Source organism: Paroedura picta, chromosome 9, assembly GCF_049243985.1.
Source record: "Paroedura picta isolate Pp20150507F chromosome 9, Ppicta_v3.0, whole genome shotgun sequence".
NCBI lineage: Eukaryota > Metazoa > Chordata > Lepidosauria > Squamata > Gekkonidae > Paroedura > Paroedura picta.
In genome coordinates, this window is record NC_135377.1 from 83,878,055 (window position 1) to 83,903,407 (window position 25,353).

At 48.2% G+C, this 25,353-nt stretch overlaps 1 protein-coding gene across 2 annotated transcripts in view; it reads left to right on the forward strand.

The window, feature by feature from the left end:
* Positions 1-25,353, forward strand: part of DROSHA (drosha ribonuclease III) — a 108,050-nt gene that overhangs the window by 31,463 nt on the left and 51,234 nt on the right. For both annotated transcript variants that reach the window (XM_077353447.1, XM_077353445.1), the window contains exons 14-21: positions 777-901; positions 2,344-2,443; positions 5,020-5,127; positions 10,551-10,658; positions 13,055-13,193; positions 15,270-15,330; positions 20,948-21,007; positions 24,778-24,877. In XM_077353447.1, coding sequence (XP_077209562.1) covers positions 777-901; positions 2,344-2,443; positions 5,020-5,127; positions 10,551-10,658; positions 13,055-13,193; positions 15,270-15,330; positions 20,948-21,007; positions 24,778-24,877 — 801 coding nt within the window. The remainder of the gene's footprint in view (positions 1-776; positions 902-2,343; positions 2,444-5,019; positions 5,128-10,550; positions 10,659-13,054; positions 13,194-15,269; positions 15,331-20,947; positions 21,008-24,777; positions 24,878-25,353) is intronic.

Below are 25,353 nucleotides of genomic sequence, written 5' to 3' on the forward strand. Positions count from 1 at the left end.
CTTCCAGGACACAGGTGTTAAGGGAGCCCAGCCAGAATGGGTTTGGCACGACCATTTTCCGCATAGGGGGTGCAAAGTTTTTCCAGGGAGGTATTTATGTTGCGTCTAGTCCGCTGTTCTCACGGGGATTCAAGAGTGAGTTAAGTCTAATCACGGAAAATGGACAACAAAATCAGAGTCCAGTAGCACCTTTAAGACCAACAAAGATTTATTCAACATGTGAGCTTTCGAGTGCATGCACTCGAAAGCTCACATGTTGAATAAATCTTTGTTGGTCTTAAAGGTGCCACTGGACTCTGATTTTGTTGTGCTGCTTCAGGCCAACACGGCTACCCACTTGAATCTATCATGGAAAACGGGCCATTCAATAACGCACCCGTTAGGACTTTATAAATCTGGAGCTACCAGACAGAACCAAAATGCAGCGCAGGTAGCCCGACAGCGCAGTGAGCGGTACAGAAATTGCAGAATTCGCATCCTGCTTACAGCAAGCTAAACCCAGCTGCCTAGACCACGGCCGTTAAGCCAGGCAAGTTGGTAACACTCTTCTGTGCTGTGCAGACTTATTACCTGCCCAGGTAATCCCTCTGGAATAGTTCGGTTTTGCATAGTTTGCGGAAGGTTTGCGGGAGGTCTGGAGAGCCGGTGGTGTCCTGAGTTGCTCAGGCAGGCCGTTCCACCGGGTGGGAGCGACGAAGGGCCCAAACCAGCCAAGGTTGCTGTTAATGAGCTTTAACCATCTAATCTTTTCCCCCCTCCTCTCTCCATAACTCTAGAAACCCAGCTCAGTTCGCATCGACCAGCTGGATCGCGAGCAGTTCAACCCTGACGTGATTACCTTCCCCATTATAGTCCACTTTGGAATACGGCCTGCCCAGCTCAGCTACGCGGGAGACCCCCAGTAAGCTGTTAATGTCGCATGTAGCCTGGGTGCGCTTGCTTTCAGTGGGCAGATGGCAGCACTCATGCTTCCGCTGAAATAGCAAAAATGCTCTCTCCTCCAATGTGCTTGAGCGTCTTTTGAGCATCGTAGATTTGTCTAAAGTTGTTTCTGGTTGGTGTTCTGAATTTGCATTGCCGAAGTGATCCTACCCCCAACATCCAGGGATTATTGTGCATTTCACAGTAACTTGGATGGGGTGGGGTGGGGCAGATTTCAAGCCCTTTATTTCCCTTCTGATTAGCAAGAATGCTTGGCTTCACTGCCTTAATATTGCATTTCATAAGAACATCAGAAGAGCCCTGCTGGATCAGACCAGGGGTCCCTCTAGTCGAGCCTCCTGTCCCACACAGTGGCCAACCAGTTCCTCTGGAGGGCCTACAACAGGGTATAGAGGATATTGACTTCATGAGAACATTAGAAGAGCCCTGTCTAATCTCTTGTGAACACTGTTAATTCCTGTGGCCATCACGACATCCTCTGGCAGTGAATTCCACCTGTTAATGGCTCTCTGTGTAAAGTGCTGTTTTCTGTTGTCCACCCTGAACCTCCTGCCCACCAGCTTCATGGGATGCCCATGAGTTCTGGTCTTTTGGGAGAGGAAGGAAATGTTCTCTCCACCCCCTACGTGATTTTATCAGCCTCTCTCATGTGTTTCGTGTTTGCCTTGTGGAAAAGGGCTGCAGCTACAGTCCTCCAGGACTGCTCAGGTCAGACCCCCCTGACCTGCTCTGCCTGGTCCCAGCTCATTTCTGTGAATCTAGCGGCCTTCGGCATTATGGGCCTGGCTGAACAGCTCAGCGTGGCCTGCGGCTCAGTAGGGTCAGCTGCCATCAATATTTGGGTGGGAGGCCATCAAGGAAGACTGCAGCTGCGATGTAGGGGAAGGCAGTGGCCTTTCCACCCAGTCTCCCCGCTTGCTGTGAACGCCTTGTGATCCTGGGGTCGTCATAAGTCAGCCGCAGTTCCAAAATAAAAAGGGGGAAATCTCCTGACTTAAGCAAAAGTCAGGAACCTAAAAAAGCCAACATAAGGGAAATGAATTTAATCCCATACAGTGTGGAACACAATTTTTAAAAATTATAGTACCAGTATTTATTGATCAAGTTACAACCCCAAGGCTTTATCAGTGGCCAGGCATGAAATATAACCAGCATACATAAAATATACAATCATGAAGGTTGGCTCTGGGTTGCAAGACACAGTTTTATTCTGGGCATGAGCTTTCTTCAGATACATCTAGGGAGGGCTTGCACGGGAATGCTCGTACACCGGATAAAACAGGGTAGGGCTTAAAGTTGCTGCAGGACTCAAATTTGGTCCTACATTGCTACCCCCCCCCCCCCGAATCTATCTTCATGCGTTGTTGCTAATATATACCCCCCCTCCCCGTTTGCTCTCAGGTACCAAAAACTCTGGAAAAGCTATGTAAAATTGCGCCACCTGCTGGCCAACAGTCCCAAAGTGAAACAAGCCGATAAACAGAAATTGGTACAGAGAGAGGTATGCTGAGAGTTCATGTTTGTGAGTATGCCAAACGTTTTTGCATTGTGGTTTTTACATGGCTCCCTTTTGACAGCCCCATAAATGTCCATAGTGGCTACTTAAAGCATTTAGAAAGCATTCAGGTGTTGTTAAATCTTGACACAAATGAAGCCAAGATCTAGGCATATGGATTGGGGGGGGGGGGGGGGGGTAGGGATTTTTCAGGTTTGGGTAAGTTGGACCTGAAAAATATTTCCACTTACTAGCATAATCCAATAACAAGACCAGGAGTGGGGCAGTATTCAGGAATCACAAATATTATTGGCTCGGTTACATCCTATGGGGCCATTCAAGTCAATGGCAAATCTAGCATGTCCATTCAGTGGTCGGGTGGGGGCCGGGTTTGGGATAGGGGCACCAAATTTGCAGCATCGCTGCAGGAGTCTCCCCTCCAAAGAATCCCTCAGTTTCAAAGAGAATGGATCAGACGATCCAATTCTATGGGCATCCAAAGAGGGTGCCCCCATCCGCCATTGGTCCTGTGGTGGTGGTGGTGGTGGGGAAAGGAGCAAGGTAGTCCAAGTCCAGTGGAATGTCCCAGAGGGTCTCTGCTGTGAAAGTCAAGGGCGGGGGGGGGGGGGGTTGCAAGACCAGGAGCAGGGCCAGTGTCACTGTAGCAATGCCAAGCCCAACGGGGGGGGGGGGCATTTCCACTGTAGCACCTAAAACCTGCTTCCCTTCGTGCTGAAACGAAGCTCTATCAACCACAGAAGCCGCAGAAAGAGAATAAATGGCAGATGACATGTTTTTATGAAGAACCAACTCTTTGGGGAATAATGGCTGAGTTATTGCCTAAATCATAGCAGATAGGGCTTGCGGGCAATTACAGTCTGCTCACAGCAGATGGGAGATTGGCTATGGCATTTATCCTTTGCTGTTGCATGGATCTTTGTCGGCCAGGCCATGTTTCGGAGGTCATTTGTCCCTGGTTAACACCCTTGCCACTGCAATAAATGTTCTAAGTAATTTCAGAAGTGAAATCACTCTGATTTGGTTTGTTCTCTCCCCCACCAACGTTTCCTAGTCTGTGGGGAATAAAAATTATTGACCTGCCTTACAGGACTGTGATAGGGACAAAACCCATGCTTTTGAGTGTGACAAGATAGAGGGAATGTGGTTCCGTGGAAGAGCCTCTGTTTGAAGCGCTGGTGGTCCCAAGTTCGATCCCTGCCAAGTTCGGCTACAAAGGACCTGGTGGTCTGTTATGAGAAAGACCTCCAATTGAGACCCTGGAGAGCAACTGCTGGTCTGAATAGATCAGGGGTAGTCAAACTGCGGCCCTCCAGATGTCCATGGACTACAATTCCCAGGAGCCCCTGCCAGCAAATGCTGGCAGGGGCTCCTGGGAATTGTAGTCCATGGACATCTGGAGGGCCGCAGTTTGACTACCCCTGGAGTAGACAGCACCAATCTAGATGACCCTATTGGTCTGATTCAGTCCAAGGCAGCTTTGTACGTGTTCATATTGCTTTTTGTGGATTGGCGTGGTGTGGTGGGTTAAGAGCGGCGGCTTCTAATCCGGAGAACCGGGTTTGATTCCCCACTCCTCCTCCACAGAAAGCCTGCTGGGTGACCTTGGGCCAGTCACGGTTCTCTCTCAGATCTCTCTAAGCCTCACCTACTTCATAGGATGCCTGTTGTGGGAAGAGGAAGGGAAGACGATTGTAAACCACTTTGAGACTCCTTCAGGTAGTGAAAAGCAGGGTATAAAAACAACTCCTTTGTTTTACCTCAGGCTTTTTCTGAATGTTATCAGTTAATTGATTTTGATCTCCCTCCTCATCAAAAGTCAGGGTGGGATAGAAATGGTTTCTACCCCACTGTGGGAATTTCCCCTTATGTGTGCACAATGTTTTTATTCTCCGATGAGGTAGGCTGGGCTGAGAGACTGTAGGTTGGGTCCAGAGCTGTGTGAGCAGAGCACAAAAGAAAATGTACTCCCTGTATTCACACTCCTGCAAAACATCACACTTGGGGTGATTTTAGTGTTTCTTCTGGTGCAAGGATTTGTGTGTGGGCAGAGATCTTCTATGGCCGGGGTCCCCAACCTTTTTGGCACCTGGGGAAACCTTTGGAATTCTGACACAATGTGGTGAGCGCAGCCACAGAATGGCTGCCACAAAATGGTGACCGCATGAGGCAAAACCACATAGAAAATGGCTGCCACGTGAAGGGAAACCACTCACAAAATGGCTGCCACATGAGGTGAAGCCACGCTCAAAATGGCTGCCACAGCTTACCTTCAGCCACACAGTTGAAGATCTTTGTGCTGTCGTGGCAGGTGCCGCCAAAGCAACATTTCTAAAATTCTGCACAGCCAGTCAAATCTCCAAAGGTCACTCAGCCGCACGTGCATTCGGTGGGTGCCAGAAAATATGTTGGTGGATGCCATGTTGGGGACCCCTGTTCTATGGCCTCCAACCCAGCGTGTGGCCTGAGACCATTCTGGGTGCTTTGCAGCCCCGTGGGAGTTGAAACTTTGCAAATCCCTTTCTTTTTGAACAAAAGTGTGCTTTTCTTCCTTTCTTTTAAAGGAAGCCCTGCAGAAGATTAGGCAGAAAAACACCATGCGGCGTGAAGTCACCGTGGAGCTGAGCAGCCAAGGGTTCTGGAAAACTGGCATTCGTTCTGATGTCTGTCAGGTGACCAAAACAGCTTGCCTCCATTCCTAATAAATTGGAGGGGAAGGCGGTGTTCATTCATAGGTGGCCATTTCAATCTGGGGGGTGGGTAAGGGGGAAACCATGGGGCAGGGCTGAGGTCTCCACCAGACCCATGACAGCAGCCAGGGAAGGCAGCCAGGGCGTTTGGGTGGAGAGCAAATGAACTCTCTGGTCACATGATGACACCTGACAGCATTCAGCCCAATGCACTTGAGTGACAGGCCAGCAATGGGCCACATGCTAAGGAACAGCCTCACACATTAGGCAGGGGCAAAACCAGGTTTTCTGCACTAAAGCTGTAACCAGCCCTGGCTTTCAAGTGCCTACTTATCCCATGCATGCTTCTCACCAGGCCTTATTCCCACATTCAGTTGCACCCTTAGGAAGCCTTAACCCCGCTTAACTCTTTTTGAGGCCACACAGTCCTGAGCAGAGTCACACCCATCTTTGCCCACCGACTTGGTGACTTTTCAGAAGACGGCACAGTTAAATTAGTCCCTGCAACTCTGGCCTGCTCAGAGGCCAAAGTAGACAGGAAGAAAGTGGACTCTTTCTAAATGTGAGAGTCACGGATATGGTGGAGCTCCAAAAAGACAAATCGGTGGGTTCTAGGTCAGATCAAACCTGAGTTCTCCATAGAACAGGCTCTCCCAACCCTGGGGTTTCTTGATGGCCCTGGAAGGGTTTCTCAAATGGTTGGGGGGTTAGTTAATTTTTAATATATTTTTGACATCTGTTAAAACATTTATTTGGGTCTATGACCATATATGATTATGTCGGCCTGCCACTCTCCTCCCAAAATGGCTAATTCTGGGCCTGGAAGGGGGGGGCAGGTGGGCATGTGTACAGCTCTGCTTCCCAGCCATATTTTGCATGTTCGTGCCACTTCTGGGGTTTCTCGAAGCCTGAAGAATGTTTCTCAATAGTAAAAAAAAAAGTTTAGAAAGTCTGCTATATATGGTCATGCTGATCGATTCCCCCCCCCCTCCCAAAATGGACAAAGATGGGCCTGGAGTTGGTGGGAAGAGGAGTGGCCCCAGGTGGGCCCCTCCCACAGCTATTCTTCCCAGCCATATTCCGCACAATCTTGCCAATTTGGGGGTTTCTCCAAGCGTGAAGAATGTTTCAGGGGTTTCTCAAAAGTTGAGTAAAGCTAGCCTAGAAGCTAAAACAACTGAATTGAGGCTTGGGTATGTTGGTCACAAGATGAGTAGGCAAGAGTCACTGGGAAAGGCAATCGTGCTAGGAAAAATGGAAGCCTGCAGGAAAAGGAGAAGGCCCAACCTGAGGTGGATTTACCTCACTCACGGAAGCCATGGCCCTCCGGTTGCAAGGCCTGAGTGAAGCTGTTAAGGAGAGCTTTGCTTTCCATAAATCAGACACAACATCTGTCATGTTCCATGATGCATCTCCCCAAAAAAGGCAGAGTTCTGGCTAGGAACTCAGTAGTTTATCCAGAAGGGCACAAACGGCATCACAAGATTCCGTGTTGCCGAAGACCAAGGCCATAAGAAACACAGAGCAATCACAGAGACCAATCCCCTTCCCTCCTGCGCACAATTCATTTTCACCCAGGCCAATCACAACAGGAGACGGTGGGGACCTGGCAACGGCGGCACTTAACAGGCAGGCAATAAGGCCTGTCCGTTTCCTTGGGGCGAAAGCACAGCCAGATTTCTCTGGACTAGTGCAAAAAACCTTCCTCCTTTTCTCGCGAAGACTAGAAATTAAGATTGATCCGGAGAAGGAATTGGGAGGCGCCTTTGAGTGCAGCTCCAGCCCGTGTATTTTGGTTGCTGTTGTTTTTAATTCTCCAAAAGTGCCTGCTGCTTTGTAATCCGAGCAAAGAACGCCCAGCGTCTCGAGCTCTGGCTCATGGGAGGAGCCTCTGATCGGCATGCAGGAGGTCCCGGGTTCAGTCCCCGGCCCCTCCAGTTGAACGCTTCAGGCGGTCCAGTTGGTGTGATGGACCTGCGCCTGAGAACTCGGAGCACCGCTGCCAGCCTGAGAGGACAGTACAGGCCTGGATGTGCTAAAGGTCCTATTCCTAAAGGTCCCAGCAACTGGGGAGCCATTCCCATTGTTCTGCCCTCTCTTGCAGCTAGAAGGGGAATTGTTCGTGGAATTTAAAACCTTCGCAGTGCATGTTGTTAGATGCTGCTGCTTTTCCTCTTATTGCATCAAGAGAATCAAAGAGCCTGCAAGTCCTCCTGTATTTGCCGAGTCTATTGTTTTGAGATGTATAATTCTCGATGAGGTCAAGAGGAGACGGCGTATTGTGTGAGAGAGGGAGAAAGTTTGCTAGTGGAGCTTTTAACTTCTGCTTTCCACCAGGTTAAAAAGTGGCAAAGCTGGATGAGTGTAGATCAAGGCTGCGGGAAGCTTTAATGCAGAGCCGTTTAAAATGTATTGGTTAGTTATTCTTTTTTTTCTCTAAAGCCCAGCAGAATCGATGGGAAAGGAGCTGAGAGTCTGAAAGCAGGCTAATGGATTTAAATTGTCGAGTGTTTGTAGAGAACAGGCAGGATTTCGGGGGCACAGCTTGACTTGTAGAAGCACCATGCGGCCTAATGGTTGAGGGAACTGGACTCTAATCTGGAGAAGAGGGTTTGATTCCCCGCTCCTCCTCCACACACAGCCAGCTGGATGACCTTGGGCCAGTCACAGTTCTCTCAGAGCTCTCTCAGCTCCCCGTACCTCACAGGGTGGCTGATGTGGGGAAAGCCAGTGTAGAGCAGAGGTTAATCTGGACAATGAGGTTTATTCAACACTCTTCTCAGAGAAGCCTCTTGGGTGACCTTGGGCCAGTCACACTTCTCTCTCACAAATCTCTTAGCCACACCTGCTTGATGTAGTGGTTAGGAGTGCGGACTTCTAATCTGACATGCCCGGTTTGATTCTGCACTCCCCCACATACAGCCAGCTGGGTGATCTTGGGCTCACCACTGCACTGATAAAGCTGTTCTGACCGAGCAGGAATATCAGCGCTCTCTCAGCCTCACCTCCCTCAAAGGGTGTCTGTTGTGGGAAGAGGAAAGGGAAGGCGAAAGTAAGCCGCTTTGAGCCTCCTTCGGGTAGAGAAAAGCGGCATATAAGAACCAACTCTTCTTCTTCTTCTTCTTCTTCTTCTTCATCATCATCATCATCATCATCATCATCATGGCTTATTGAACTTTCAGGAAAGAGAAGCAGTTATCACGATAATTGCCTGACTGCCTGGACTAAGCAACTGCTTGCAGAGTCTGTCAAAGTCAGTTTCGTCTATCATAACTGGCAGCTGCTCTTTATTTCATTCATTCATTCATTCATTCATTCATTCATTCATTCATTATTTCGATTTATATACCGCAGCATTTCCTCAGAACCCGCAGCGGTTCACAGAATAAAACATTAAAATACAATATGAAACCCCCTAAAACCCCAGTTTACAATAAAACAAGCAAGTGTTCAAAAACACCAATAATCTATCCTGTCCCACCTCGTTCAGACGGTTCAGACTTTAAAGTCAAAGCCCTTCCCATCCCTTGGCCGCTAATCCTTTTCAAAAGTGGAGAGGTCAGGAATTAAATCCGGACTCTTCTGCCTGTGGACCAGGTGCTTTCCCTCAGGAAGGGCTGGGCATGAGTAAAACCGATTCAAGCCGTTTAAAACCAAGGAAGCTGTAGACAGTGAATTACTGGGCGGTCTCAGCGAAGGCATTTGCTGCTGTAAACGAATCGCTCATTCGCGCACACAGAATTTTAGTCGGCTAATATGTAGGAAAAGGAACTCCCCCCCCCCGCTTTTGCTTTCTTATATTCACATACTTTGCATTAAGTGGCGACCAATGTTTTATTAATATCCTTTTCATTTGCCGAACGAAACGTAAAATAAAATAACGTTAACCCTGCCCAATGGAGGGTAAGTGAGTCATCCATGTATATTCTGTGCTTAAAAGGGGAGGAGGACAAATCCAGAATTTTAGGACACATTTTAGGAGCTTAGACTTGTTTTTCTGTTCCCTTTCCCCCAAGTGGCTCAGGGATTCCGTGATTTTAAACGCTGGGGAAATGGAGGGACATGGAAGGGTTACAGTGCAGTCCTTAAAAGAATCACTCCGGTCTCAGGCCGTTGACTTCTGTGGGTTTAAAAGATGGCGCCTATACTTAGGATCGCAGTGTTAACTTAGATGTGGACGGTGGTGTTGCCACCATTTCTTGGCCAGAGCCCAGGCCTCACCAGAACTATCTGGTTACTGCGAGGCCATTAGCCGCTCCACAGACGCTGTCCTTGTGGCCGAGCTGCAGCTGAAATTTTATTTTGCTTTTTATTCAGGGATGATGATGATGACGATTTGTACGAGTCCACAAGAGCGAAATGGAGAGCCAGTGTCGCGTTGTCATTAAGAGTGGCGGCCTCTGATCCAGAGAACTGGGTTGGATTCCCTGCTCTTCCACAGGCAGCCAGTGGGGTGACCATGGGCCAGTCACATTTCTCTCAGAGCTCCCTTAGCCCCAGCTATCTCACAGGGTGTGTTTTGTAGGGAGAGTCACAGTCCTCTCAGAGCTCTCAACCCCACCTACCACACCGAGTGTCTGTTGTGGGGAGAGGAAGGGAAGGGAGCTGCAAGCTGCTTGCAGACGCCTTCAGGAAGTAAAAAGCGGGGTCCAAAATAACAACATCCCAGCTTTGAAATATATATTGCCTTTTGCGAGCAGATTTGATCACTGTACACAGGTCTAGCGTCTGTCCTGTTTTTCGGATGCTGCGGCTAGGCAGATTGCTTTGTGTCTGTGGTAAAGTTTTGTACCTTGCACCCTTAGAATGCGATGGGCACGTGTGGAAAATATCTCTGAGGTTCTGCATTAGCGGGGCTGTTGTTTTATTCATTCCATCCAAAGTGCTTTGGGGACATGTAGCTGCTCCAGTGTTGGAGCCGGAAGCTCAACCTCGGAAGGGTCATCCTGGCTGGCTCCCGTTCTGCCCCAGGGCTCTGAGAAGCCCTGCAGAGGGAATGTTTGCAAACAGCTTTGGACGTTTGCCCCATTGCTTTGAGATTTGCAGCCAAGCTGCTAGGCAGTCTTCAAGTAAAGGTTGGATGGACACTTTTCTTGGATGCTTTAGGACAGGGGTAGTCAACCTGTGGTCCTCCAGATGTTCATGGACTACAATCCCCATGAGCCCCTGCCAGCGTTTGCTGGCAGGGGCTCATGGGAATTGTAGTCCATGAACATCTGGAGGACCACAGGTTGACTGCCCCTGCTTTAGGATGCTTTGGGCTGATCCTGTGTTGAGCAGGGGGTTGGACTAGATGGCCTGCATGGCCCCTTCCAACTCTATGATTCTGTGGTTTTGTATCTGTTGTGACTTGGCACGCTGCCTACTTCAGGGAGAAAACCCAACGATGCCGATTCTTTCCCCAGCATGCCATGATGCTGCCCGTCCTGACGCACCACATTCGCTACCATCAGTGTCTGATGCACCTCGATAAGCTGATAGGCTACACTTTTAAAGACCGGTGTTTGTTGCAGGTAAGCAACCAGCGCATTTTGTCTGTATCCTTTGAAAACTCAGTGCCTGCAAGTAGGGGCAAAAGAAAAATAGGTATTAATATACTTGCATGGTCTTATTAGAAGAGGCCTGGGACCCTGAGAGAAAGAAAGAAATTCTAATTGTTTGGCCTTGCCTCACTCAGTGAACCAGGCAATTTTCATATTTTCAACAGGCCTAGGAAGTTTATTGTGTGTGTGTGTATCTGTGTGTTAGTTTATTGGCTTTTTCATTCCACAGTACAAGGGACTGAAAAGTACAAGGGAAATAAAATACAATATATGCATACTGTAAAGATAAAGGTATCCCCTGTGCAAGCACTGGGTCATGTCTGACTCTTGGGGTGACGCCCTCCAGCGTTTTCATGGCAGACTCAATACGGGGTGGTTTGCCAGTGCCTTCCCCAGTCATTACCGTTTACCCCCCAGCAAGCTGGGTACTCATTTTACCAACCTCGGAAGGATGGAAGGCTGAGTCAACCTAGAGCTGGCTGCTGGGATTGAACTTCCAGCCTCATGGGCAGAGCTTTCAGACTGCATGTCTGCTTCCTTACCACTCTGCGCCACAAGAGGCTCTTACTTTAAGGTAGGGGTAGTGAAACTGCAGATTTCCAGATGTCCATGGACTTTAATTCCCATATAAGAACCAACTTCTTCTTTCTGGTAGAGAAAAAGCAGCCTGTAAGAACCAACTCTTCTTCTTCTTTGTGAAACTGAATTGTGTATAGAAAGGGGAAATCTGCTGCCTTACCACTCTGCGCCACAAGAGGCATTCTGTGCCTACTGAGGCATACCTAAAAAGTAAAGGAGGGTGTGTGTGTTTGTGTATTAGCATACACACACCAATAATTACAACTAAAATTGAAATTGTCAGAAGTAAAACACAGGAGAGGATAAACAAAATTTTCTCGACTCTGTTTTCTCTGAGTAAACCCAAAATTTAGCTATGGATGGCCCTGGAAGGGTTTCCTGAATGGGGGCGAGTTAATTTTGTATATATATCTGTATTTAATTTGTTAAACATTTATTGGGCATTGTGACTCATATCCACCCATATGGTCATATAAACTCCCCCCCCCCAAAAATCCAGCGATAAGCCTGGAGGAAGTGGGATTTATGTATTTATTATTTTATATTTATTATATACTGCCCTCCCCTTGCAGCTCAGGGCAGGTTACCGAGAACATAAAACCATAAGATAGATAGTGCAAATCTGATGACTATCTCAATTAATAATAAAAGCGATAACAGCAATAACAATAACATCTTCAATAACTAATAATTGAACTGTTAACGTATTGAGTGCAACCCTGCAGATTTGGCAATGCAGTTTGCTCCATTGTGTATTGGGTGGGCATATCTGGGGCAGGGAGGGGGAGCAGTAGTTGTTAATTCAATTGCCCTTAATCAAATGCCTGGCAGAAGATTCTGTTTTGCAGGCCCTGTATATTTTTAAAATTTGTTAAACTTTTAAGGTAAAGGTAAAGGTATCCCCTGTGCAAGCACCGGGTCATGTCTGACCCTTGGGGTGACGCCCTCTAGCGTTTTCATGGCAGACTCAATACGGGGTGGTTTGCCAGTGCCTTCCCCAGTCATTACCGTTTACCCCCCAGCAAGCTGGGTACTCATTTTACCGACCTCGAAAGGATGGAAAGCTGAGTCAACCTTGAGCCGGCTGCTGGGATCAAACTCCCAACCCCATGGGCAGAGCTTTCAGGCTTCATGTCTGCTGCCTTACCACCCTGCGCCACAAGAGGCTCTTGTTAAACGTTTATCAGATGATATAACCATATAGGGTCATCTTGACCCGTGCCCCCCCCCCTCCCAAAATGGCCAATTCCCAACTGTATTCTTCACGATTATGCCACTCCTGGGGTTTCTTGAAGCCTGGAAAACGTTTCAAGGGTTTCTCAACAGTAAAAAAAGTCGAGAAAGGCTGTTTGAAGGTATTCCTGGCCTCTCCCTCTTTTCTACTGCTGCAGACAGACTCACGCGGCTACCCACCTCGATCTAGTGCATGTTACTGCATGACCCATTTTGCGACTGTACTGGCACCCTATATGTAATCTACCCTGAACATCTGTGAAAAGGGTGGATTATAAATATAGGAACACAGATATTATTGTGAAAAGCTTTGCTGGGTTTGTATGAGCACCCACGGTTTCTTGCCTTTGCTTCCATTTGCGCGGGGGGGGGGGATTCTGAATTCTGATTGGTTGATTGATCAATTGATTGATTGATGGTGACATTTATTTGCCGTCCTCTCTCCGGAGACTCAGGGCAGCTCACACCAAAATAAATTACGTCATATAATAAAATACGATGTCGGAATATAAAGAAATCAATAGATTAAAAAATGCTGACTCCACAATTTCTAGCTTGCCATGACTCATCCGAGCCATCACTTGAACTTTGGGATGAATCCAGACCACGCCAGGAACTCCTTGTCGAACTGCGGCATCCGGCAACCCAAGTACGGAGACCGAAAAGTCCATCACATGCACATGAGAAAGAAAGGTAGGCTGCCTTCTGTTCTGTGTCCCATCAGCCGTTTTCATGCGGAAATTTCCATTGGGATTGTTTCCAGCGGCAATTTTCCTCCTGCACGTAATTTGTCATTCAGTTCTGCAAGAGAATAAAGCAAATTGGAATGAAACACGGGGGGGGGGGGGGTAGGGAGGGGTCTTAATGTATTTGTAATGCTTTCCCAGAAAGTCACCCTGCAGGAAGAAAACGAACACTAAGATACGGCATTGCCCATTCCCTTCTGGTTTATTACACGCGAGATGTTTTTTTTTTTTAATTCCTGTCTTCTGCTGTCTCTTTGTTATCTTTGCAGTTTTTGGATGTATGACATTTTAAATCTGCTTTTCACAAGGAAAAGTCTCAAGGTTCTGGTGTTAATAAAAGCCATGTTGAAAACAAACAAGAGTGCCCACCAGTGAGCATCTGGGGAAAGGGGGTTAGAGGAGAACTGAGAACTAGCTCTGAAGGGGTGTTGATGAGATTCATGGTTACCCAAAGTGAGGCGGGCTGGGGGGGGGGGATATAAAGGGGTCTCTTGCCACTTCCCGCTTCCTGCACAGTTACTGACCTCCATTGCAAGTAGCTGGATTCTTTGACCCAGGCATTAAGCTTACACCTGCAGCAGGAGTGATACAAACATAAGAGAAGCCGTATTGGATCAGGCCAGTGGCCTGTCCAGTCCAGCTCTCTGTGTCACACAGTAGACAGAACCCAGGTGCCATCAGGAGGTCCACCAGTGGGGCCAGAACTCCAGAAGCCCTCCCACTGTTTCCCCCCTTCCCAAGCACCAGGAATACAGAGCATCACTTCCTTAAGAAATACAAATGTAAGAGAAGCTATGTTGAATCAAGCAAATGGCCCATCTGGTCTGGCATTCTGTGTCACACACTGGCCAAAACCCAGGTGCCATCAGGAGATTCACCCATGAGGAAAGAACTCCAGAGGTTCACCCACTGTTGCCCCCTGAGGACCAAAAATACATAGCATGGCTTTCCCAGACATAAGACCATAAGAGAAGCCATGCCGGATCAGGCCAATGGCCCATCCAGTCCAACACTTTGTGTCACACAGTGGCCAAAGCCCAGGTGCCATCAGGAGGTCCACCAGCAGGGCCAGAACTCTAGAAGCCCTCTGATGGTCACCCCCCCCTCCAAGCACCAAGAATACAGAGCATCAATGCGCCACAGAAAGTGTTCCTTCTATACCTTGAGGCTAATAACCACTCGTAGACCTCTGTTCTGTATGTCACTGGAGTGCTTGGGTGATGGGCAGTGCCAGTGTGACTACAAGTGCTGGCACTTACTCTGAGTAATCCCCCCCCACCACACACACAAAAGTCACCTGGAAATCAAGCACTAAACTGGCACAGTCTATTCCTCCATTGTGTTCCTCTGCAGAGCCTAGAGGCGTAGGTTGGTGCAGACAGGAAAAGGCGGAGTTGGAAACCCAGCCAGACTTTGTTGGGAGTCTTGAAGCAATTATCCAGGATTATTTCATAGACTCAAAGAATCATAAGTTGGGAGGGGACATCCAGGCCATCTAGTCCAATCTCCTGCTCAGTGCAGGATCAGCCTCCAGCATCCAGGATAAGGGTCTGTCCAGCCGCTGCTTGAAGACCACCAGTGACGGGGAGCTCACCACCTCTTTAGGCAGCCCATCCCACTGCTGAACTACTTTTTAAAATATTTAAAAGAAACTTGTGGGAGGAACCAGATACCTTACTTTCACTGGCCTCCTTTACCAGGTATCTCACTTCTGGGGGGGGGGGTTATAGTACAAGATATATTTATGACCTATGCAGACAGTTAGGAAGAGGAGAGAATGGTTTCTCCGTTCCGCAGGTCCCCAGCTGTGGCTGAGTGCCGTGGTGCTGAGAAGCATCAGTGAGGGGAACCTAGCTCCTTTTGGTGCGTGGTGGGTGACTCTTCAGAGCAAGGCCAGTGACGTCCCTCACCAGAATGGAAGGGGGTCTCAATCCAGAGTTTCTTGCACAGATCTGTCCATACGAGGCCTCTGTCTGTCTCTCTCTCTTTCTAAATTTAATGTTGTGCTGTTTGTCCTTCACAGGCATAAACACCTTGATCAATATAATGTCTCGACTTGGACAAGATGATCCAGCTCCTTCCAGGTACACAAATAATTTGTGGGGGGAAGGGGAAGGCTTGATGGTGCTATTGTGGGACGGCTCCCCAGATGCAGAGGTGAAGCAGGGGAGGGAAGCCTGGTTCACTCGAAGAGCATGTGCTTGGCGTGCACAGGGTCTCAGATTCAATCCCTGGCATTTCCAGTTGAAAGGACCAGGCAGGAGGTGATGGGAAAGACATCAGTCTGGGGCCCTGGAGACCCAAGTAGAGGGGCTATGGCTCAGTGGAAGAGCATGTGCTTGGCATGCAGAAGGTCCCAGGTTCAATCCCCGGCATCTCCAGCTGAAAGGATCAGGCAGGAGGTGATGGGAAAGATCTCAGTCTGAGGTCCTGGAGAGCACTGCCTGTCTGAGTAGATGGGACTCACTTGGCTGGACTGCTTGTCTGATTCAGTATAAGGCAGCTTCACGTGTCCATGTTCATGTTGCTGAGGTGTCTCCCATGCCCATTGGCTTTTCCCCCAAAGCCAAGAACCAATCTTGAATTTCCCTCAACACATTGGATCAGGACAATCCAGGCACAAATCCCTTCCCTCTAGGAGCAGGCTTGGCTTGCAGGTTCCTGACCTTCCGTGGTTTTGATCCCTCACCCGTGACAAACATTTGTAAATTGGTTGCGGCCCACCGCAGAAGCTGGCTGGTGGCAACCGACATTGTCCTACAGGTAGTCGTGAAGGCTTTCACAAATCCCAAGGAAACACCTTTCCTGGCCCAGCTGCTGAGATCTTGAGTGACTGCGGGTGGGATAGAGCCCAAGACCTGCGTGCGAAGCTTAAACTGTGTGGCTGAGAGATAGCTGTTTGTGTGTTTGAGAAGGCTGTTGGGGTCCTGGAATGGCAGCACACAGAATTACTTTTGAAGCCACCGGGATAAGCTGCCTTTTCAGCTCATCTCCCGGTACATTCCTCACATTGTTTCACGTAGATGCCTGAACCTCGGAGTTTCCGTAGTTTGGTTCTACTTTGGGGGTTTCATTTTGAGAAGTTGCATGGTTACAGCCGTGTTGAGTTCAGGATTTTGTTCTTTTACACATAAAGCTATGGAGGGTTCCCCCCCCCCCCATTTTTTGTGTTTTTAAACAGGCCCAAAGTGTCCTGCGGGTGTGGGGCTGGGTGAGACAGAATGCATTTGAATCTATCATGCATGCTCGTCTCCTCTCTCCGCACCCGCTCTTAATTAATTTGACTGGGAAAGTCATACTTCTGGGGTTTGTCTGTTTTCGCACATTTACAAAGAGAGAGGATTTTTTGCATTTATATGGCGTACATAAAGCCATCTGGTGCGTCTAACTTCCTCCGCGAAAGGATGAATTTGTTACTTGCAGGAAGTCACTGGAGGGGGGCATGGAGCAAAGAAAACAGGCCAAAACACCTTTTATTGAATTAGGCTGAAAAAGGAACAAAAATTAATATAGGGGTTTTATTCTGGGACTAAGCTTTTGTGTGCATGCACACTTCTCATTTTGCTTGAAGTTTTTTGGGAAACAAGTGAGCGAAAATGAAAATATCCAGTGAACTTCCTGGTGAGCTTGTGTGCATGCGCACAAAAGCTTATCCCTGGAATAAAACTTTGTTGGTCTTAAACGTTATCCTGTTCCTTCAGACCAACACGGAGAACACATTGTGCACTCACAGGCCTGCCCTGGAGAACTTTTTACTATCCAAAGCTCTGAAAGGGGCCGCTTGGCCTTCTGACCATGCATGTTCAGGATTTCCCTCCTGTTGGGTCACATGTACAGGGCCGAACGTCCCCCCAACCTCAGTTCCCTTTTTGCCGCCATGATTTGTGGGCATGTTTCCTAGTTGTTCCATTGCTCCGGCTGTGTGGTCTGGCCCCCCAATCCATGCTGTTCCCATTTTTAACCCTCCATGACTACTAAGACCAGCGTTGAGTCGAGAAGTGCAGCCAATGTGGAGTCAAAACACCATGCTCAGATGAGCACAACCAGTGCTTATCATGCTTGGGAGAAGTGAGCACCTGTCCTGTTTGTCGGTAGTTCACACCAAAAGCAAGGTCTGATAGAGCCTTCCGGTTAAAAGGGTCACCATGGGAGAAGGCCCTGTCTGTCACGGCGCCCCCCAAAGCATCTTCAGAACCTGGGGACCATAACAGATAGGTCTGCCTTGTGTGAAAAAAATGTTTGATTTCTGGAGGTTTCAGTGGGACCTTTCTGTGAGGGTGGGCCAGGGGTAGAAGGCTCCTATTTTCTTCCATGATTCCTCAGGAGCCGCAACATTTCTAACCCACTCACGGGTTCTGTAGATGTAGAGGATTATCTCATGTTGGATTGGGTCCAGCCAGTTTTATTGCTCAGTTCCTGCCAGGTCCCCCTCCACGTGGCTTCTGTCTGTGGGAAGCCCCATGGTCCCCAGCACCGTCCTTATGGTGGGCCAGTCTCTCCCTTTTTCACCGCTGGGTAAGCTGGCGGGATCTGACAAACCATTATCTCGGGCACCCAAAGGAAAGAAGAGCGGTGCTTCAGTCGTATCCGTAAATGCTTACCCAGGTTCATCTTGAGCAGGGGTAGTCAAACTGCGGCCCTCCAGATGTCCATGGACTACAATTCCCAGGAGCCCCTGCCAGCGAATGCTGGCAGGGGCTCCTGGGAACTGTAGTCCATGGACATCTGGAGGGCCGCAGTTTGACTACCCCTGATCTTGAGTGTCCCCAAGAGCAGTCCTTGGCAATATCACGCCCGTTCTCTCTCAGACAATGTTCCTGAGTGGTTCTCAGTGCCTGCCCACATTTATTGGGAGGCATTTTTCCTTGGAGATCCTTCATAAACTGATTGCAATTGAAGGGGCTTGAGAGCCAAGATGTTTCTCCCCCCTTTCTGTGCCAGTTCCCCGCCAGCGAGACACATCAGAGCCGGGCACACCTGCAGCTCTGGAATCCTTGATTGCCTTTTGAGGCCGTGCCAGCAAAGGGATCGGGGGTGTTGGTAATTGATCCCTGGACCCGAGCCAGTCTTTGGATCGCTTGCTGCCAATTCAAATGAGGAGGACGTTGCGTCATCTCCTTGGTTTATTTTGTGGTGCGAAACGCTCTTCTCCATATCTGCTGGGGGGCGGCAAAGTTCAGTCTTCCAGCTGTGCAAGGCTCAACCTGCTTCTTGTGTCCAGGGGTTGGGCCCGCAACCTGCAGAGCCTGGATTTACTTGGGAGCCCCAGGCATGCTCACTTGGGAACCCACAGTGCAGGACCTGGGGGCAGTGACAGCAGCGAGGAAGACTCTGGTGGATCAGAGGGGTCCTCTGGTAGCTCAGCAGAGACCATGAAGGCATGCCTCATCTGTCACTCCTTTTTGCCTTCTGTACCCTGGACCGCAACATCAGTAAAACTTTGTGTGGCCCCCAGGGGGCACAGACATCCCCTATGACTGAGTCATTTGGATGGGAGCGGGGTCAAGGGTCCTCACTTTAAGGGGGCGCCACTGCAGCTTGTCTGTGAGGTGAAAGACCTCTGCTTGAGGGCCTTGGAGAGCTGATGCTGGTCTGGATACTGACCTGGATGGATTGGCAGTTCCGTGTAAAGAAGAAAGCTGCCCTTTGGCTGCCTCTTCCTCTGACGTTGCTGGCAACTCCCAAGAAGAGGAGGAATAGATATTTCTCTTTCCTCTACCCGAAGAGGTCTCAAAGCGGCTTATGATCGCCTTCCCTTCCTCTCCCCACAACAGGCACCTTGTGAGGCAGGTGGGGCTGGGAGAGCTCTAAGAGAACTGAGACTGGCTCCAGGTCACCCAGCAGGCTTCAGGTGGAGGAGGACAGAGTAAAAGCAGGCTCTCCAGCTTAGAGTACACAATGCAGGTTGTCTGAGAGACAGGGCAAACCTCCAATCTGGGCAGTGATGCATATCAATGCTAGAAAGGGGATCTGCTGGCTTGGGAGGGTTGGGGGAGCATCTCCACAAGGTTGTGTGGACACTTTTGCTATTCTCTTCCCATGTGAGCATGGCTCCAAGAGCCAGCAGGTGGCCCAGTAGAGGACCCCTGTGCTGACGAGAGCTCACAGGAAAACCGTCCTGGGGCCACCGTTGCATGGGTTGCTTACCTTTCCCTTCTTTGGAGAAATTGGCCATGATAATAACTTTTAATTTTTATTCCACTCTTTCCTGGTTGCCTCAGAGTGGGTTACAACAGGTTTGAAAACAATCCTACAAAACTCTTATGTATTAAAAACGCCTCCTCTTGATAATTTAAACCTTTCTGAAGGGTTAGTCAGAGCTTGGAGGGATTGTATCGGGAGACGGGTCGTCCGGCGAGGAGACCTGCGTCTCACAACATTCTTTCCTAGCCTCAAACGTTGGTCTGGCAAAACAGTTCTGTCTTGCAAGCCCTCCAGAACGGCTTAAAGACCCCCTATTTTGTGCTTGGCCTTATTTTCAGACTGCTTGTGTTTGCATACGATGCACTGGAAGCCCCTTATATTAAGCGTGCTGTATATTTATTTCTGTTTCTATTTCTAGGCCGGCCCTCCCCATGGCTTACAACACATACAGTCATTAAAAAATTTAAAAAATTAATTTCCATGCCAATTTTCGCTTTCACGGCCCCTTATACAAGATGGAAGTCTATAGGCAAAGGGGGGGGGGTCACTACTTGGGAGATGGGAAGGAAAGGGGGGGCATGGAGAAAGGGGGGACTTTGGGAGGCCCATAGTAGCTATTGATTTTGTCCTGGCCTCAACCATAGGTCGGGTGGAAGAATGCTGTTTTGCAGGTCCTTTGGAACTTGATTAGTTTCATAGGGGCCCAGGTATCTGCTGGCAGCTCATTCCACCAAGCAGGAGCCAGGACTGAAAAAGACCCTGGCTCTGGTCAGGGCCAGTCCCATCTCTCCAGGGTCAGAGATCTCCAACAAGTTGTTTAGCAGTGTGACACTCTTCTGAGGGTGTATAGGGAGAGGTGGACCTGCAGACCACGTAAGGCAGGGGTAGTCAAACTGCGGCCGTCCAGATGTCGATGGACTACAATTCCCAGAAGCCCCTGCCAGCGAATGCTGGCAGGGGCTCCTGGGAATTGTAGTCCATGGACATCTGGAGGGCCGCAGTTTGACTACCCCTGATGTAAGGCCTTGAAGATTAACACCAGCACCTTGAACTGATCTAGAACTCCACTGGCAACTAGTGCAGCTGAATACGTGCCCTGCAGAAGGTCCTCATTAGGACCCTTGTGGCTGCATTTTGCACCAGCTGTGATCTCTGGATCAAACCCAAGAGCAGGCCTGCCTAGAACGAGTCACGGTAGTTAGTCTGGAGGTGACGGTCACACCCAGGGAGAATGCCCTGACTTGGATAGCCCAGGTTGGCCTGATCTTCTCAGAGCTCAGAAGCTAAAGATTGTCAGTCCTGGATAAGACTTGGATGAGGGACTTTCAAGGAATTCGAAGGCAGGCAGTAGCAAACCACCTCTGAATGTCTCATGCCTGGAAAACCCCACAGTCAGCTTGACAGGAAAAATAAAATACACAAATGTTGGAGAAGATAATGTTTAAAAAAGGGAATGTGACTCTTTTTGCATACTACCCCAAAAAACGACTGTTTCTTCTTCTCCTATCCTAATGTACATAACAACCACTCATGGCAATTTTTAATTTTTCCCTCCAGGATTAATCATAACGAGCGCTTGGAATTTTTGGGTGATGCCGTAGTTGAATTTTTGACCAGGTACGTATTGCATGCATGCCTAACATTCATGCTTCTGTAGAAGGTTCGTGCCCCTATTTCCTTTCCTGCGTCTTTTTCTCAAAGCATCCCTGTTTGGTTCTCAGATGCCCCTGTTGGGCATATTGGTCCCTTTCCTGTTCTTATGAAGGAGGCACAGAGTCCCTCTGTCAGATCAGGACCACACCTTCCCTGCCAGCCTATTAGCAATTTCTAACAATTCCCACCAATAGCCAAGCTTTCTTTTTTTAGCCAGGAACAGCCATTTTGATCAGATACTGTGAGGAGTTCACATTCTGGGACCGTTACTGTAGATGTGGATGGAGAGGACTTCAAATACTGGATCCAGCCTGCGGTGGGATCTATATAGAACAAAAAATGCTCAAGCTGGGAGAGGGTCAGTTTGAGTTGCTCTTTTGTTGGAAGCCTCTGGGTCTTCAGATGAGTTTTTTGTGTTTGTGTGTGTAACCACATAAACCACTTCCTGTGGTTCTGGGCCACATCACTTGGGAAGGAAAGGTCTGATTCTTTCCTTTTATGGTATTTCCCTGTCAAAAGTGCACGTGTCGGCTGCTATTTGGCCCCAGCAAAAAACTCCAACCAATCCATCTGTTTGGCCTGCAGAAGAAGAAGAACTGTTTTTTTGTACCCTGGTTTTCACTACCTGAAGGCATCTCATAACAGCTTACAATAACCTTTCCTTCCTCTCCCCATAATGGACACCCTGTGAGGTAGGTGGGTCTAAAAGGTGGCCCAAGGTCACCCATCTGGCTTCATATGGAGGGGATTTTATTCCCCATGCCTCCTCCCCAGGCCTGTTGTGAGGAGAAGAAGGCAATTGTAAGCCCCTCGGAGACTCCTTTGGGTTAAAAAAAGTGGGGTGCAAAATCCCAGCTCTTCTTTTCCTTTTTACCATTGAGAAACCCCTGAAACATTCTTCAGGCGTCATGAAATTCCAGAAGCGGCATGATCACGCACAGTTGGGTTGGGAAGCACAGCTGTGGACATGCCCACCTGGGGCCCTTCCCCTCCCCTCCAGGCCTGTCATTGGCCATTTTGACAGATTGGGGCAGGTCGACAGGACCGCATATGGTGATCTCACCCAATAAAATATTTAACAAGGCCATCAAGAAACCCTGGTTGAGAAAGCCTGTTCTAGGCCAAAGCCTTTCACTTCCCACTCCAGTTAACTGTGGCACTCCACAGTTAACAGATGCTGAAAAGAAAAGAGCCTATGCAAGGCACAATCGTCGTTTCCCGTCTGGCCTAGCTTGAGAAGTTGCGTCTCCTTGTAGACCGAGGGAGTTTCAAAGCCACTAAGAGGCCTTTAAAGTGTAATATTGCAAGATTAAAAGCTGATGCCTCTATCCCATCAGATGTAATTTCAAGTTGCTCATAACTGCTCTGGAAAATGGCTCCGAGTCGAGGTTCAAATGTTTCAAAGTTTATATCCTGCAAATAAAAAGAATACATCATTTCAGAACGTGTCATCTTCTTGTCATGGAGCTTCTTGAGTTTGCTTTCTGTACTCTGAAGCAAGGAGTGAGATTGCGAGTCTCGCCCCCCCCCCCCCCGAATCCGGGGCTATTATTTATTAAATCTGACAAGGCACGCCAGGCATTCTACCTTTCTTTAGGTAATTACACACCCAAGTTTGCGTCTAAGCAATTTAAAAAATAAATCACTAAAATATTCCCAGTTAATAGGAAATTGCTCCAATTTTTCCTTTGCAGATGGGTCTATAAAAACATCCGGGGGGGGGGGGGGGCTGCAAAAATAACATAAAATTGACTTTTTAAAAAAAGTCTAGTGTGAACAGCAGCCATTTTCTTGATAAGAGCCATTTGTGCCAGGAGTAGATATATATATATATATATTTTAAAAAAGGAAAACCGAATCGCAGACTTGAAACCCATTTCCAGATCTCAGGTGTGTCCACTTGTAATGGGAAAAATAGCCGGCTCATTTGAAGCAAGGCTCTAAAAGTGTTGAGATGTTAGAGATAAAGAAAAGAAAATAGCATTGGTTTGTATTTTCGCCTTCCTCTCTCTCTTGGCTGCGCGGCTCCTTGTATCGTTCTGCATTAAATATACATATATATGGGCTTTTACCCCTTAATAAAATAACAGGTGCCGAAAGACAGCAGATTTATTTAATGCTCAAAAACAAGCTTGTCGTATTTATACATATGGTAAACTCCCCACGGTGGATTCTTTTTTATGGGCAATCTCTTTGTGGCTCGAAAATTGGCAGCCGCGAATGCCTCGCCTTCCTGATGCGATTTTATGTGAATTGAGCTGAGCACCTCTGACAGACTAACAGCGTGATTCCTCCACAAGGGTACTTAGAAGGAAGTGCCACTTAGGGTTGTAATTCTCGCCACACTCCCATTAGGAGGGAGTCCCATTGAACTCTGCTGGACCTGTCTCTGAGCAAGTTGTTCGCCGTCTCGCACTGTGAATTTGGGACGATCCAGTTCCAAGTGCCTTTAGCATATGGCCTGAATATCTGTCGGTTTACATTCATTTGCTCCTTCGGAGTTTTCTGCTTCGATTATAATCCGGTCTACCCTTGTTAGAGAATTAAGGCCTCTGAACAAGTCAAGTGCTTAAAATGCCCAAGGCCTTTTCTAGCAAATAATATATGTGTTAATTGAGTCAAAAAGCTTTATTGGGGCACTTATCTGAACTCTACCTCGCTCTCAAGATGTGGAGGGCTGCAGTGGGCTTGCTGAGATCTCTTGGCTGCATGTGCCTCACCAGGGTGATTGGAAAGCTAAACTACTTTTCCAGATTCATTGGAGGAGCTTAGAAGTGTGAACACAACGAATTATGGGAGCTATTTCTCAATATGACCTCTTACTGGTTTTCTATCAACAGATATTTAGCCAAGCTGCTTGATATCAAACCTTTATGTTGCCTACAGACTTGCAAACTTCATTGAAACTTTTCAAAACAAAAGTTCTTGTGCGAGTTCATAAGTCACTGCGGCTGTGTCAGGGCCTGGTTCGCCCTCCCCTCCCCCAGAAGCCCTGCTGATGCCTGGCGAGGCCGTGGCCGCTTGTGGTGGGGGCAAGCGCAGGCAGGGGCTCCCTCTCACCCTTTCCCCTACCGTGCCCACAGTCCTAGGTCCTCCGCCCTCCTTTCCAGTTCCCTCTGGCTGTCTACCTTATGGGGGAGCTGGCACTTCTTCAAAGTGGAAGATGTTGGAGGGGGATGTGGCCAGTGGCGGCACATGCTACCTGATTGGCTGTTAATTGGACAGAAGGCCAATCAGGGATGGGACAACCAGGACAGCCTACCTGATTGGTGGTTAGGTAAGAAGTCCCAACTCCTCCCACCACCCTCTTGCCATTTTATTTATATGTTCAGATTCATATATCTATATCTATCAGAAGGTTCATCAATCTGCTATGATACAACATGCAATGGGTGCGCTGGCCGTAGCCATTGGCGGAATAGCTCTGTTTCACAGGCCCTGTAGAACTGCTGGAGTTCAGGTGCTGATCTCATTAGGGAGCTCATTCCACCAAGCTGGGGCCAAAGCACAAAAGGCCCTGGCCCCGGTTGAGGCCCTGTCCAAACTCAGCAGTTCGGCAGGGGCTGTAAAGCGGTTTCTGCATGGAGTCTGGTAAGCTGTTGTATCCCTGACAGAGATTGATATTGTGACTCAGGAAAAAAAATGGAGACTCATGTAGTGGGCAAAAACACCTCCTAGAGGAATTAACTCTGGAGTTTTTTGAGGTTACAATGTGGTTTCATTATTTGTTTCAGTGTCCATTTGTACTACTTATTTCCAAGTTTAGAGGAAGGAGGATTAGCCACATACCGCACTGCCATTGTTCAGAACCAGCATCTTGCCATGCTGGCTAAGGTAGGTGTAATTCGTTTTATATTAACTCTTTGAATTAGTAAGTGGCTCTGTGACAGATTGGTTGCCAATGAAGCTGAACTCTTCAGGGCATATTTATGATGTAAAGACAGCAGGTTTCTCATACCCAACAGGCATTCTGAGTTTTCTTGATTATTTAAAGATAGACTTAAGCGTGTAGAAGAACAAGCCCTACCAAAGAAGAATCAGCACAGCTTCTGCAAAGAGAAGCCATGCTTCTGAAAGTCTTTAATCATTTGGTTGAGTGTGATCTTTTAGGCATGCTACTGAACTTTCAAAAAGGAATGACAGTGCCTTTCCAAAAGCTTCTGAAGAAGTCATGGCATGAGAGGATGGGTTATAAATCTTAGAAAAGCAGGCAAGGGGAGTAAATGGACAGTTCTAAGAATGGAAGGAAAGAAGAAGAAGAAGAAGAGTTGGTTCTTATATGCCGCTTTTCTCTACCCGAAGGAGTCTCA